General features: G+C 50.9%; 9 protein-coding genes; 3 read left to right on the top strand and 6 right to left on the bottom strand.

Moving 5' to 3' along the window:
- Positions 1-261: 261 nt before the first annotated feature.
- On the top strand, positions 262-1,261 carry GSBLH_T00006325001 (uncharacterized protein; the record flags this gene model as incomplete). Its single annotated transcript, XM_013040219.1, has 4 exons — positions 262-278; positions 312-553; positions 582-901; positions 941-1,261. 4 exons carry the CDS (start codon positions 262-264, stop codon positions 1,259-1,261), a joined length of 900 nt encoding a protein of 299 aa, XP_012895673.1.
- Positions 1,262-2,389: 1,128 nt separating this feature from the next.
- GSBLH_T00001763001 (uncharacterized protein) lies at positions 2,390-2,957 on the bottom strand (the record flags this gene model as incomplete). The annotated part of the gene is made up of 3 exons (XM_013040218.1): positions 2,390-2,695; positions 2,724-2,822; positions 2,853-2,957. 3 exons carry the CDS (start codon positions 2,955-2,957, stop codon positions 2,390-2,392), a joined length of 510 nt encoding a protein of 169 aa, XP_012895672.1.
- Positions 2,958-3,071: 114 nt separating this feature from the next.
- GSBLH_T00001762001 (uncharacterized protein) lies at positions 3,072-4,299 on the bottom strand. XM_013040217.1 has 7 exons: positions 4,213-4,299; positions 4,077-4,179; positions 3,945-4,045; positions 3,840-3,912; positions 3,446-3,804; positions 3,296-3,411; positions 3,072-3,265 (listed from the first exon to the last, which is right to left on the bottom strand). The coding sequence occupies exons 1-7, from the start codon at positions 4,257-4,259 to the stop codon at positions 3,177-3,179; spliced, it is 888 nt and encodes a 295-aa protein (XP_012895671.1). The 5' UTR covers positions 4,260-4,299; the 3' UTR covers positions 3,072-3,176.
- A 47-nt stretch (positions 4,300-4,346) lies between these two features.
- GSBLH_T00001761001 (uncharacterized protein) lies at positions 4,347-5,102 on the top strand (the record flags this gene model as incomplete). XM_013040216.1 has 6 exons in its annotated part: positions 4,347-4,510; positions 4,541-4,606; positions 4,643-4,673; positions 4,705-4,791; positions 4,823-4,889; positions 4,924-5,102. 6 exons carry the CDS (start codon positions 4,347-4,349, stop codon positions 4,980-4,982), a joined length of 474 nt encoding a protein of 157 aa, XP_012895670.1. The 3' UTR covers positions 4,983-5,102.
- A 24-nt stretch (positions 5,103-5,126) lies between these two features.
- On the bottom strand, positions 5,127-8,202 carry GSBLH_T00001760001 (uncharacterized protein). XM_013040215.1 has 8 exons: positions 8,109-8,202; positions 7,920-8,078; positions 7,725-7,890; positions 7,576-7,692; positions 7,339-7,541; positions 6,696-7,303; positions 6,060-6,665; positions 5,127-6,029 (listed from the first exon to the last, which is right to left on the bottom strand). The coding sequence occupies exons 1-7, from the start codon at positions 8,163-8,165 to the stop codon at positions 6,473-6,475; spliced, it is 1,503 nt and encodes a 500-aa protein (XP_012895669.1). The 5' UTR covers positions 8,166-8,202; the 3' UTR covers positions 5,127-6,029; positions 6,060-6,472.
- A 1,146-nt stretch (positions 8,203-9,348) lies between these two features.
- GSBLH_T00007035001 (uncharacterized protein) lies at positions 9,349-10,498 on the top strand (the record flags this gene model as incomplete). Its single annotated transcript, XM_013040214.1, is given in 4 exon segments — positions 9,349-9,363; positions 9,378-9,838; positions 9,872-10,439; positions 10,475-10,498. 4 exon segments carry the CDS (start codon positions 9,349-9,351, stop codon positions 10,496-10,498), a joined length of 1,068 nt encoding a protein of 355 aa, XP_012895668.1.
- A 33-nt stretch (positions 10,499-10,531) lies between these two features.
- GSBLH_T00001758001 (uncharacterized protein) lies at positions 10,532-10,944 on the bottom strand (the record flags this gene model as incomplete). XM_013040213.1 has 2 exons in its annotated part: positions 10,532-10,667; positions 10,699-10,944. The coding sequence occupies 2 exons, from the start codon at positions 10,942-10,944 to the stop codon at positions 10,548-10,550; spliced, it is 366 nt and encodes a 121-aa protein (XP_012895667.1). The 3' UTR covers positions 10,532-10,547.
- Positions 10,945-11,471: 527 nt separating this feature from the next.
- GSBLH_T00001757001 (uncharacterized protein) lies at positions 11,472-12,434 on the bottom strand (the record flags this gene model as incomplete). Its single annotated transcript, XM_013040212.1, has 5 exons — positions 11,472-11,690; positions 11,723-11,842; positions 11,873-12,061; positions 12,094-12,280; positions 12,313-12,434. The coding sequence occupies 5 exons, from the start codon at positions 12,432-12,434 to the stop codon at positions 11,472-11,474; spliced, it is 837 nt and encodes a 278-aa protein (XP_012895666.1).
- Positions 12,435-12,573: 139 nt separating this feature from the next.
- GSBLH_T00001756001 (uncharacterized protein) lies at positions 12,574-12,964 on the bottom strand (the record flags this gene model as incomplete). XM_013040211.1 has 2 exons in its annotated part: positions 12,793-12,964; positions 12,574-12,762 (listed from the first exon to the last, which is right to left on the bottom strand). The coding sequence occupies exons 1-2, from the start codon at positions 12,862-12,864 to the stop codon at positions 12,574-12,576; spliced, it is 261 nt and encodes an 86-aa protein (XP_012895665.1). The 5' UTR covers positions 12,865-12,964.
- Between the last annotated feature and the right edge of the window lie 1,350 nt (positions 12,965-14,314).

Raw genomic sequence — 14,314 nt, 5'->3', positions numbered from 1 at the left:
TGCGCTGAATTTCTTGCAGCGGATGAAGGCTGTGTATCCGCAGAAGTCGGGCTACGGAGACGCGCTGCTGCCGTATCTTGAGAATTTGATCCTTGTAGCCGCGCAAACGTGGGATGATGGTGTAGGGCGAGAACTCGGGCATCCAAGCGTCTGCGCAGATGCTGCACACGTCGCTGGCTTCGTTAAAGTAATGAATGGTTCATACGAATCAGAGTGTGTTTTGTTTGTTTGTTTGTTTGGAAATCAGACTTTTTCTCAAAAATGGACCAAGGCAAGCTGTACGTCGCAAAAACGCTCTCCTTGACTCGTAGTGCGACCCGGCGTCCGCGTCATGCGACGGAAGAGGAAGTTCGCTACTTGCTTCAAATTCAGGGCGTGCTGAGCAACACGACGGACGAAAACGAGAAGCACATTCTAATCAACAACATCAACGAGGAACTGCGAGGTTCGGAAGTGAGTTTGGCCTCAAACAAGAAAACAAGCTATGTGATTCAATCCATTCTTCAGAACGGCAACCGCGACAAACTGCGTCTCTTTCTCTCCTACTCCAAAGGTACATCCTCCATCGCCCTCTCTCCTAGACTTCGCTGTCCACATGTTCACCCAGACCTACGCCTCGCACTGCATGCAGACCGCGCTGGAGCTGGCCAACACGTTCCTCAGCGATCGCCTCGACGAGCCGTCCTCCGCGCTGGCGCAGCGTCTGGACGGCGAGCCGCTGGAGCCGCTGCTGGACCTGGTGAATCTGTTCGTGGAGAACGTGCTGCCGCGCATCGTGGAGGTCTGCTGCGACGTGAACGGCTCGCACGTGCTGCGCAGCCTGCTGTGCGTGCTGCTGGGCTGCCCCAACGCGAGCGCGGCGGTGAAGAAGCACATCGTGAAGGGCGCGTTAATGAAGAAGGTAGGGCTGATGCTAGGAGAGAAAGGCGCTGAGACGCAGAGCAACGCGGCGATGGTGGAGGCGTTCGACGAGGCGCGCAGCGCGGTGCTGTTCGCGCTGGCGGAGCTGGGCGCGAGCGAGCGGGAATGGCTGATGAAGAACCAGCACGGCTGCTTCATCGTGCAGATGCTCATGAACAACCTCCCCGCCGAGCAGAGGACCAAGCTCGCGCACATTCTCTTGGATGTCGAGGACCCAGACGCCGCGCAGAAGCTCGTCAAGGAGCTCATCGTCGATGTCAACGGAAGTCGCTCGCTGGAGGGACTGGTGCGTTCGGCGGCCGACGACGTCGTGAACTCGTTTTTTATATCCTGGGAATGAGCCCCGCCAACGAGATTCCTTCATGCGCACAGAACAATTCTTTTAGGCAGCTTGGTGGAGTACTGCGAGGGACTACGCTCCAATTTCGTCGTGCAAATGTTCTTCTCGCGAGTCACCGATCCATCATTAGTAGGCTCGCGGCCTGGTTTCCATGCAGGTGGACCAAGCGTTCGATATTCTCGCAGATCGCCTCGAGATTCTCTTCAATAACCACAAGACGGGCATTCTGCTGCAACTCCTAAATGCATGTCGTCGCTGCAAGACACGCGAAGAAATGTGCGCTGCAAAGCTGCTCGACATTTTCCAGCATACATTGCAGATCGAGAACCGCGGGGATGACTTCAATTCTGAAATCGTGAACAAGGCGTTGAACATCCAAAAGGAGGGCGGCCACGTACTGTGCTTTGATTGCACAGTTGATTCATAGGTGAAGTTGGACGAGTCGCGGGCAAGCTTCATCTTCGAGTTGATGCAGCTCTCTCCGCCGCTGGGAGCTTCGTTCTGCCTTCCTTTCTTGAAGTGGTCTGTGGAGACGCTGGTCCGCGTGCATTTGAGCTGCTCGATCGGCAGAAAAATGATCGGATTTCTGGTGGATCAGATGGAGGGAAAAGATCGTCAGGTTTGGAGGGAAGGTTTGGTAGCGTCCAAATCGATTTGTGATGGGTAGAAGGGGCTGAAGGCGGAGAATGCGCCGACGGTGATGAATGATCTCGGCGAATCGAGGCTGAAGGAGATGAAGCGATGCATGGGAAGACTGCGACTGAAGCTGAAGCGAGAGAAGAATGCGACGAAGAGTGAAAAGAAGAAGGAGAAGAAGGAGAAGAAAGAAAAGAAAGAAAAGGAGGAAAAGAAGGAGAAAGAAAGCGTTAAAAGCGCGGATATAGTTGTGGAAAGCGTGGATGCAGAGAAAAAAGAGACATCTTCGGGTGTGGCTGCTGCAGCGCGTCTTCTTGGATATTAGTCTTGTTTGTTGTAAACTGTAAATACAGGTGGCATAAGCGATTCAATCTGAGTCCTGCAATGCGGTAATCACTCCAATTCCTACACCTTTTTTTAAAACTCATACAGCTATGCTTCTTATGCACTACCCACCCTCTCTCTCTGTGTCTCCCCCCATGATTTTCATTTTCAACAAACACCCCAATTCAACATTGCAATCAATTTCTCCTTAAAAGTCTTCACAAACTTCTCGGTACTAAACATTTTACTCCTCTCCCGTCCATTCGCCCGAATTCCTTCCAACTGCTCCTCATGCGAAAAAATGAACTGCAGTGCTTCCACGTACTCGTCGATCGTTCCTGCCAAAAATCCCGTCGCTTTCTCCGCTCCTTCCGCCTCCATTCGATACTTCTTCCCTCCCCGCGGGAATGCAGGCACCACGATGTCCTGCTTCGGTCCCGCGCTGTCATTCGCTACCGCGATCAATCCCGCAGCCTACGTCACAATCCAAAGCGATTCGCACCAGAAACTCCACGACGCTGATGCCGAAATGTTCATCCCGCATCGTGTGCAATCCGACCGACGAGGACGCGAGATATTGCTGCACCGTCTCGTACGGAGCCTACAATGCGAAAAACGACGCCATTCCAACATTCACCAAAAACATCACCGATCGCGTCAGATCAATATCCTCCGCGATCTTCTTCAATTCCTGCACGCGCGCAGCGTCCTCCGCGTTGCGGCAGCCTCCCACCATCACTAACCGCACATCCGCGAATCGCTCGTCTAGATGGAAGCAATTCCCGCGGGAATACCGAGATCGATGAGTCTGCGGATAATGTACAGCTGCTGCACGTGGTTTTTCTCCGGACGGAACTGCCCGATGCTTAAAATCACCCGCTGCCGCAACGGGATCATTAATGATGATGCAGCTGCATTGGTGTTGTTTGCATTATTATTTGTGTTATTATTATTATTATTGCCGTTTAGCGTCGTGTTTGACGAGTTTTGGGATGCGAGCATTCGATGCTCGGTGGTGTCGCAGGGCGGATAAACGACGCAGAGCTCGAAATGATGGGATCCCACAATTTTCACTGTGTGGCTGCCGCCAGAGCGAGACGAGGTGGTTGTACGTCCAGGAGCCGTTTGCGAGGACGAGATCGGCGCAGCGGCCCGCGAGGCCGTAGAAGACGGCGAAGACGCGGTAGTAGCTGATGATTAGATGGATGATTAAGATGTGTGTACAATTGCTTGAGAAGAGAAAGAATGGGGTGGGAAGTAATAAACGCGTCGTTGTTGAATTGGGTCTCGCGATGGATGACGCGATGCAGCATGTCGGTGCTGATGGTGGGATAGTGCGTGTAGGAGAGAATGCGAGAGGAGGTGAAGAGCTTGACGACGGGATACGTGAATGCCAGGCCGGTTGTGTCGACGAGAAGGTCGGGAATGAACTGGCTGAGACTTTCCAGCATGACCAGCATGGATGCCAGGGACTGGAAAAGCATCGTGAAATGGGGATAGTGGAAGGCCTCCAGCCAGGTTCGCTTGGAGAGACGCACGAATTCGAGATGGAAGGAAGGCTTGATGTCGATGTGCAGGATTCTCTGCGATTATGAATTGGGAACATCCAGCCAAGTACCTTGGTCGTTTCCAAAATCTCTTCGGAGGAACATGTATCTCCGGTGTAAATCACGCAATGAATGGGCTGGAATCTTGTCGGTAGGGGTACCCACGCAAAAACTACTCAGCAATCTCTTGGAGAGCTTGAACAGCGCACCACAGTACTTTCTCTCCTCCTCCACAGCTGTTCGCGTAGGGGTGGAAGAAACCGACCGTTTTCGCCCTCTATTCCAACAGGACGCAGCACCGTCCCTACTTTTCCATCAATGTACACTACGCGCTTTTTCGAGTCAAAGTAGAACCTCCGCAAGGTAAAAACGAGGACTGCTGCTAAAAGGGTGGCAAGACAAAAGGCATCCCTAAAAGTCGGTTTAAAAATCGATATCTCATACAAGAAATAAATAAAACCTTTCAGAAAAAATGTAGAATCCAATATCATCCTCGAAGTGAAGGTTTTTATCTAAAGTGTCTGCTGAAATAACGAAAACGGAGGTAATACTGAAGTGCATGTTCCTCGGAAGAACGAATGAAATGCACTGAATCGAACACAATCGAAGACTTCCTAACAAAAATAATCCTTTTGCTACCACTCTGTATTTTAAATACAGAAATCATGTCGTCGTCCTCAGAGGATGCAAATCAAACAACTTCTACCACCTTCCAACGAAAACAGCGCATCGGGAGCGACTAGTTCGATTTGGAGATGTGCATAACATGTAGTGTAGATCAACCCGAGTTTTGGAAAAGTATCCAGTCCTTGTCCTTGCAAGAAAAGTCCCTTTACTCGTAAACTAGCATTTCTTGCGTTTTCTTAATACATAGAGATGTGGACTACACTAAGCGAGGTGTGAAGGTAATTGTTTCCTGGTGTGTCTTATTCGTAGAAAGGCCGTGTGAGAGGCTATTTTGTGACTCGTTTGCTTCGAAATGTGGCTTACTACTCGTTTCTGTTTACCATTCTTTTTTACATTGCATGCTTTCCATTTTCTCGTCACTCCCTAGTTCCGCACAATCCAGATTTCTTACAAAAATCGGTTATGGGACGTGTTTACCGCCTGTCTGGTTCAATGTCTTTGGTTTTGGCTGATCATTTCCTCCCGAAGCATTCTCCTCTCGTCCCTGTTTTCAATGTCCTTTATCACCACGCACCTCATCGCCGTGAAGCTCCGCAACCTGCATGCCGTGAAGTGGTCTGTAGATCCCACCCGGCTATCCCTGCTCTCGCTCTCCTCCTTCCTGGTCTTCCTTCTGCTCGACCAAGCAATCGAGTTGTGTAAGAATTCGTCTGTTTGTTCTCAAACACTCCCTTCCCAAACTGTTTTTCTCTTTTTCTCTTTTTCTCTTTTTCTTTTATCACATTGCTGCTTTACTTTATATAAGGAAACAAGATCTCCTTGCTCGCGTTCTCCGCCTGGCTCGCCGCCTCCTCGCTCCACCCGATCTGCTGCATGAACTCCTCGTCGCTCAGCTCCATCGTCGGCTTCGTCTGCAGCAGCTCGCAGATACTGAACGCCTTCTCCTCTCCGCCGGCGCCCTCCGCGCGCTCCTCCCTCGCCTCCTCCTCTCCCTCGCGGTAGTTCTTCCCCTTGTGCGGCAGCTGGTGGATCTCCTTCAGCGACCGCGGCGGCATGCCCGGCGGCACCGCGATGTCGAAGTCGCGCGCGAAGGCCTGCATCATGTCCTCCGCGTCCGACGACAGCGACAGACAGTCGTCCTCCACCACGCTCCCGATGTGGCTCAGCTCCGCCTGGATGCGCTCCAGCCCCAGCTGCTCGCGGATCAGCTGCTGCTCCGCGCGCAGCTCCGCCTTCTGCGCCGGCGAGAGCTTCTGGTTGAAGGTCCGCACGAACTTGCTCACGCTGGGGTTCACGAACTCCGGGGGCAGCACCGGGTCGATCTCCACGCCCGCCGCGGAGAAGCGCAGCGGGATGTAGGGCACCGTGTTCCGCAGCGGGGCGGAGGGGTTGTACGGCAGCGTCTTGGGGGTGTAGACGAGGAACCGGTCGGCGGGGTTGTCCGAGGAGGACAGGCGGCGGAAGGTCCCGCGGTCCAGCAGCACGCTGAGCTGCTGCGCGTTGGTGGGGTGCTCCAGCGTCTCGATGTGCAGCAGCTCGGAGAGCGGCGCCTTCGGGTGCGGGATGGACACCTCCTCCACCGTGATGCCGTTGAACAGACAGCGGTCGTTCGCTAGGATCAGCTGCAGTTTGGGCTACCCGTGAGAAGGGGGAAACGGGGAAACCGAGCCCGAGGCGCAGGCCTGCTGGACGATGGCGGAGAATCTAGAGAAGGGTGAGGAACAGAATTCGATGGAATTCCGATGGAATTCGAATGGAATTTCAATGGAGTTCGAATAGAATTCAAAAAAAAAGGATTGGATCAGAGAGAAGATTAGGATTCATCGCATCGCTCTCGGAACAAAGTCTCATCCTATCCAATCAAACGGGGAAACGGGGAAACCAACGAGGAAGGAATCAAAGAATCAAAAAACCAGAACAAGATTCAATCCAAATTCATTCATTCAATGATTCATTCATTCATTCATTCATTCATTCATTCAATCAATGATTCATTTATTCAAACCCCGATCACTCATTCAATTCATTCATTCAAACCCCGATCACTCAATCACTCATTCACCCATCGCTCAGATCCCTACGCGTTCTTTTCGACCAGTTTCTCGGACCGGCAGCTCTCCACGATGCTGAACAGTCGGTCCAGCCGCTGCTCCGCCGTCGCCGACAGCGGGCTCAGCAGTCTCCGCAGCTCCTCCTTCGTCTTCGGCACCGCGTGCGCCACCTTCAGCAGCGGCAGCAGCGGCAGCACATACTGCACGCTCTCGTCCAGCCTTCCCATGACCCCAGCCTCGCTGGCCTACTCGCGCGCCACCACGTCTCTCCAATAGTACAGCGACAAAAACAGCATCTTCTGCACCGGCTGGAAGATCTGGCCCAGCTCCGCGATCGTCGACTCCCCCGTCTCGTACGTCTGCACCGGCTTGTGGTACGTCTCCAAGCACAGCTCATTGCACGCCGCCAGCGTCTCCACGATCTGCCCGTCACCCACACGCCCATCTCCCACTCGGTTGATGTGCTTCTCCGACTCGTTCTGCAGCTGCTCGATCACCATCGAGCTCAGATACAGCGTCGAGTGCGCCGTCTGCCGCGCGAAGCGCAGCATTCCCGCGGTGAGCGGCCGTGTCCGCCAATCAGCTCTCCGGAATCGCATGTTGATGTACTCGTTCATACGGTTCATGAGGACGTCGCTGAAGCTGGTCTGCTTCTCGTCGAGGAGCTTGAGCGCCATTTGGACGTCGAAGAGGTTGACCATGAAGACGCCGAAGTCGCGCTGGAGCCAGAGCAGTTGGTCGCCGGCGTTGAACATGACCTTCACGATGGAGGGGTTCGTGAAGAGGTCGTTGAGCTTCCAGCAGCTGTTGTGCGTCGCGATGGCGTCGATCGCGTAGTCGATTTCGCCCGAGCTGATCTAGAAGGATGGATCGGATTGGATCGACGGCCCACCATGATCATGCTGCAATAGCCAAGATAGGAGCGATAGCTGTGCTGGATCACGCTCACGCTGATGCAGCGGAAGGATTTCAGCCTCGCGATCAGATCCATGATCTTCTCTTCCGTGTCGATGAACTCCACGACCGTGTCGTCCAGGCTGCACGAAGGCGGCACGCCCAGATCGCCGCGCACTTCCCAGTCGGGGAACTCCAAATCTGGGCGTCAGCAAGAAGAGAAAAAAAGGAGGACTGTGGATCTCGTAGGAGTAGGGGTTCCGGTAGATGGAGATCAGCTGAGTGCGCGGGTCGATGCCTAGCTCGCGTTGATAGTCGTCTTGGAAGAAGATCCCCGGAATTCGAGAGATGTCTAGCGAAAAGCAGACAACAAAAAAACAGTACCTTCGTAGACCCATTCCTTGCGGGCATTGTGTTTCTCACGAAGTTTGGGGGCAAAGTTCAGATCCAGAGCATCGACACGGTCGCCGAAACGGTCTTGGGGTTTCTCCGTAATGGTGTAGTTGATGAGCGGTGTCTGGATTGCCTCCTGCACGTCCTTTATAAGGTTCTATCGTCAACCAAATGCAGCAGAAATACATCTACGTCTGAACTACTCGCTGGAGTAGAATCGGCTTTATTTAGGCATGCATCTGTTAATGCAAACATATAGTCTTCTAACTGGCGAATCACTTCAAATTCGTCACCACTTTCAAGAGCGGGAATTTCCAAAAGACTTAAACCATTATTCGGTTCGTACTACATTGAGAGAGATAGGAGACCGAATACGAGATCAAAAAGCTCTTGATAAGACTGAATACACGTAGTTTTTATCATGTTGCACATCGTAGTAAACTCTGGGAAGGCAGTAAAATAGCTGTAGTCTCCAAGTGTAGGTATCGAACCACATAACTAAAACTCAGAAAGCGATTCCCAAGCGGTACCGTTTTCGACTCTTTCAAGAGTTGCTTGAACTCTTCGCTCATAATGCCGCACTTCTCTTTCGCTTCTTCCATTCAATTTCTCGGCTTTTTGATAATGTCTATTGACAAAATTAGACGATTTTTTTTGTTTCATGATGATCCAAAAAAAGGAGCTCTTTTGTAAAATTACAAATTTGAGGTTGGAATCGATTTCTGAATCAGTGGGTTCATGCTCTCAAAAATTTTCTGTTGCAGAAAATCGTAATAAGGAACTAAGGAGCCATGCACCCTCTTGTGAGCATCCTCATGCGAGGGTTTCTACAAAACCTCATTTTTTGTTTCTATCGATCCAGTGCTTTATTGAATTGTGCTTGGAATCATTGTGCTAGGGAGACAATGAAGGTATGAAGGAAATCTGGTTTTATGGTTTTGGCAATCTGATGAAATAACACAGACCTGTTCTGACCCTCTTTGAGGAAAACTACTTTAGAGCAACTCTGATTGCACAAAATTCATAGTGGCGATGAAGAATTTGGCTTCCCTATATCTGATGTTTATGAGGATTGCCTAGCTCACTCTGAGCCCTATTGAGTTTCCTATACTTGTGAATGATTCTTACGTTTTGTAGTGATTAAGCCTAGAAGAAGAAGAAGAAGAGACAGGCATTCTATCATATGTCTTTCATTTTCTGATTTGCAGCTTTTAGCGGTTGCCAATTCCGCTTAGCTCGCTTTGAGACATTTCCTTTTGCGTTGAGCGTTCTCTCAGGATTGAGAGTGTATATGTACTATAAATATTGTATATTATTATTACGTAATATTCTTCTTGATAGTCTTGTTGTTTGTTTTCACACAAATGGTCTTACCTCTTCAAAGGTATCTATTCCTAGCAGTGGCGGTGATAGGCATAGTCTTCATATCGTACTCAATGTCAGTGATCCGGAGTGCCATACGAAATGGGAGTAATGCTCATATCAGCCGAAGCCCGCCTGTCTATAGTGAAGAGGAACACTCTGTAATCGTGGCTAGAACACTTTTAAACAATACTATGAGCAAGAGAAGCAAACCGCATCTGCGAGAAGAAAAAACTGTAGCACAGCCAATCGTATGCTTCTCTGTTCAGTTTCAAGCACTAGGAACAAGCGGTGAAGAGTTTTGTATCCTACGAGGTTCATGCGTTCTATTACCCGTGGTACGCCTCAGAAAGCTTCAACGGGGAGTGGAGTCACTGGAACCACAAGACAATTCCTCATTGGACTCCCTCAATCAACAAGCAGTATCCTCAGAAGCAGCACAAGCCCCCAGAGGATATCGCTGCCAAGTACTATCCCAGTTTAGGCCCCTATGCGTCGAACGATCCTTCCGTCATTCGTGATCACATGAAACAGTGCATATCTGCTGGGATTGGGACGCTCTCGGTTTCTTGGTATCCGCCAAACACAAAGGACGACAATGCGATCTTGTTCGTCGATGACTTTATCCCCCTCATTTTGGACATCGCAAACGAATTCCAGGAGAAGATCTGCTTCCATCTAGAGCCCTATCCCAATCGAAGCGCGGCATCGGTTCGAAATGATATCGAGTATCTAATTACAAAGTAATTCTCGCCTTCTTTTTCGCTTATTCCCAGATATGGATCTCATCCCGCATTTTATCGCTACGAAGGGAAACCATTGGTGTACATTTACGATTCGTACAATGTTCCGAGCAGCGAATGGCGGGAATTATTGGCTCCCGACGGGAAAATCACAATTCGCAACACGCCTCTCGATGTGATCGCCATCGGCCTCTATGTAGAGAGAGGGGACAATTCCAAGCTGTCCAGCGGCTACTTCGATGGTTTTTACACCTACTTCGCCGCCCAGAACTTCGTTTATGGCAGCACGTCGCGGAATTGGAGGGAAATGAAAAACGCGGCAAAACAAAATCCCCGCCTGCGATTCTTCATTCCGTCGGTGGGCCCGGGGTACGACGACACGGTGGTGCGGCCGTGGAACTTCCGAAACACGAAGGATCGGTTGGGAGGGAACTATTATCGGCAGATGTGGGCAGATGCGCTGCAACTGCAGCCGGAGATTGTGTCGATCACGTCTTTCAATGAATGGCACGAAGGAACGCAGATTGAGAAGGCGGTGCAGAAGGAGGGATACAGTGATTATGGATCCGATCCAGAGTTCTATCTGAAATTGACGCGAGAGGTGAGTGATTGGCTGGGGACATTGCTGATGGGTAGATCATTGAAAATAGCAAGAAATAGTTGTATCATATCGTTGTTTGAGCCAAACACAGAAGCTAAAAGAAAAACGTTACTCCTCTCTTTCCTTCTCCTGAGGCTCCACTTTCACCTCGTCAGTGAAATCGCTCTGAGAAGAAACCTTGTGATAGAACTTGTACGCCATTTGCGAAACCTTTGACTTTTTAAATCCCTATGCATTACAAACCGAGTAGATTGCAAACCCGTTCCCGACGGTAACAATCCCAAAACTCTTTCTCCTCTTTTCCGCAAAAATACTTCTTCTCGTAGCAATCCAACAGAACTCGATGCAGATCGTTACATTTCCGCAAAGCCTCTCGTTTGTACTTCTCCTGCACCTCCCTGGCCAACCCCTGTTCCTGTCGGAAGTTTCTCACTTCCTGTTCATAATCGATCGGGTTCGGCGTTTTCTCTCCTCCCCGCTCGCTCCCTTCTCCAGCAGAACTCATTTTGTTCGATTTGCATTGTTGCGACAAACATCGGAATTCCAAAAAACATGGCTTTTACACATCCATCACAGAAAGATTCAACTCGACGATTTTGGTCCGAAAATACGAAAAACTGTTATCAAATCCGAACTCCAAGCATCCCTCCTCCTTGCACTCAAAATACCCCCGAATATCTTCCTTCGAAGGGTCCACGCGCCGAATCGCAACCACCGTCTCGATCACCGGCTTCTCCACCACCCGCGATGGCTCGCCCTCCTTCACCCTTATTTCCGTAGCTTCGCTCGATTCCTTCGATTCCTTCGATTCCGTGGACTCCTTCACATCATGTGCATCATGTGCATCATGTGTCTCCGCTGCTTCTTCCTTCGACTCCGTTGCTTTCTCTGTCTTCACTTCCACCTCGGCTTCCTCTTCGGCTTCCACCTCGGCCTCCACTTCGGGTCGGAGCGTTTCATCTATGGAGGTTTTGGGGCGTTTTTCGAGCCGTTTGAACAGCACACCGAATCCAATTTCCCCGCCTTCCACGGTTATTTCCCACCACACGCGCGCTCCGCTCTACCCTCAACCCATCCCCGCGGGAATACCTTCATATTGAAGTAATGAATCGTCGACAATCCCGCGGTTATCTGCAATGGAACCACCTGCGTGGCGGCCGTTTCGGGGATCGGCGGGAAGGCGTCATCCCCGCGGTTCTCGGTGAGCGAGGTGTGGAAACTGGTGAGGAGAAGCGAATCGAGCGATCCGAGCTGCAGGTCAGAAAAATGGAATTCCAAAAAACGTAGTGATAACATTCGCAGAGAAACTGCCGCGTGTTGGTCACGTAGCTCGAGATGTCGTTCGCCAGCTGCTCCTTCTGCTCGAGCACTTGCGACTGCAGCTGGGCGCACTCCGATTCGAGCTGCGATGAATGGGGAAACGTGGAAACTACGTCGGAGAGCTCGGTGGGGGTGAGTTGTTCGAGGTTCGCAGGGTCGGAACGGATCGAGTCGAGGTTGTGAGAGACGTTGGTGTAGTGCGCGTTGAGCTGATTGCAGTCCTCGATCCGCTTGCGGATGGAGGACAGGACTTCGCGCCGGATTTCCACTTTCGCGAAGATGTTCTCCTCGATTCGGGATCTCTTGAGATTAGATCCATTACGGCAGATGCTACGAGTTCCTTCTCTAATTTCGATGTGCTGAACATGTACATATTCTTGTAGCAAGATAGCGTCGACTTCATCGTTGGATCCTTGTCATAGGCGTTCACCAGCTCTGTGGACGAGGAAATGACGTTTGACATGGAAGTCTGCATGCTTTCAAAAGCAGAGAACACTTCGCTAGATACCTTTTCAATATCTCTAGACCTGATCTCCGAAACAGCACGAATCACCTGAGAGATACTTCCATAGAATCGAGAGTGTGGAGATGAGCCAAAAGCTGCGCATCCTCTATTTTACTTAAACCAAGAGAGTCTAGCGCGGCTCCAGCCAATTGTTGCAATGTCCTTTGCATTGTACAGTCAAGAATTAGTTCAAACCAATTCAACGAAAATTTGACACAAATCTGGAATTGCAATAATTTGGCATAATTTCCTTTGTCTCAGTTTTTTCAAATTGATTTCTCATCATCCCGTTTAAAACAAAAAGGAATTTTATGTCGAGCCCGGTTTAGAACGCAGCTCCTGAATCTTCTTCATTCTTCGCTCTATTTCCTCCATGCTTTTCTCGGTCCGTTCTTTCCTTTCCTGAGTTCGCTTTAACTTTCCTTCGGCTTCCAGTCTTCGCAGATTATCAAAAACTCCCTTTCTCTTTAATTGCAGTTGCAGCTCGTTTTGGCTCGTCTATTCCTTATTCATTCCCTTTACCATCACTTCTTCATCTAATTTCTGTAGGGATGTCGGCTGTGCCACACTCACACGTCGATTTGTGATGCTCTCAATCATTTCGGCCACACATTTCCGTAATTCCACAATTTCGATCGCCAGAACAGGATACGGCGACGACAAACTCTGCAACAGTTCATTCACTACATCCCATCCTCCCTTCTCTCCTACACCGCGCCAAATCGCCGGTCGCGATCCCCTGCGTCACATTCTTCGACATTTTCCGCAGCATCCCCGCGATTAACGACGCCGCGATGTCATCCCGACTCTCAGTTCCGAGCTCGCGAATCTTCAGAACACAAATCTCCAGCAGCTGCGTCATACTCGGCGCCTCGCAAACACTATTCCTTACACCTCCTCCAAAAAGCCAAAAACCAGCTCAGAAGCTGCTGATAGCGCTGGCTGCGCTCCGGCTGCGAATCGACTTTCACCGCGAGAATCAGAAGATCGAGGAACTGCGAGAGCGCGAGCTGCGACACGGCGGTGCACTGCAGAATCCCGGGATGGTCCTCCGTGGAGTAGAAGAAGAAGAGCAGCAGCTGGATGAGGGAGGAGAAGAGAGCGTCATTGGAAGGCTCGGATTGCTCGATGCGACGCAGCTCCTGCTCCAAAATGCGCAGAAGCAGCGAGAGAATTCCATCGAAGCTCGATAACAGGGACGAAAATTCGGGGTTTTTCTGGAATTCAAGAAAGAGAGGGGAATCAACGGCGTCGAAGAGCAGCACCAATTGATGAAACGCCTTGAGGACGTCGCGTAACTCCTCGTCGAACCAATCGGAGAGAATGGAATCGTTTTCGAACTGCTCCAGCAGGCGAAGAAGCGTCAGAATCGGCTCCACCACGCTGAAAAGCGACGGATCGCCGTCGAAATGAATCGACTGCAGCGGCGACAGCGAAGCAACCGAATCCGAAGGAAGGAACAAATCGCTCTCATCCACTTCGACGGGAAACACCGATGGAATTCCATTCGAATTCGGAGGGTTCCGCAGCGAGGACGCGGCTTCCGCCATCGATTTCGATCCCATTTCGTCCATTCCCGCGGTTCTCGAACCTCGCAGCCCGCGCGAAACGCCCATCCCTCCTGAAATCGGAGAAACCGTGGAAACTGGAGGAGAAGCGGAAGAAATCAGAGGGGACGACAGAAACCGATCCTCCCCGCGGGTAATCTCCTTCACATAATCGCGGGAAGCGGGAGACATGCTGCTGGAAAGTGTCTGCAAATCTTTGGCCGAAAAAGCGCCTTCCTGCAAGGCTTCTTTGCAGAGCTGGCGCGCGTGCTGCGCACATTCCTTATCGCTATCGTCCATCTAGGCGTGATTTCCGCGGGAAATCGTGGACTTCTCGCACGATCACGGTGATGTTTTCGCGGAGAACCTGCTTGACTTCCTGGTAAGGAATCATTTCGCGGAAGAAGATGAGGGTGGTTTGTCGAATGAGCGCGTTGGGCTCGTTGAGAGAGAGCAGGAGGACCTGCATCATCTAGTAAGTAATGAAAGTGTAAGGAATAGCG

The sequence above is a fragment of the Blastocystis hominis genome, assembly GCF_000151665.1.
Source record: "Blastocystis hominis, Singapore isolate B (sub-type 7) whole genome shotgun sequence assembly, scaffold_13".
Classification (NCBI taxonomy): Eukaryota; class Bigyra; order Opalinata; family Blastocystidae; genus Blastocystis; species Blastocystis hominis.
Note: the sequence above shows the minus strand (reverse complement) of the source record. Positions and strands in the feature narration are given on the sequence as shown.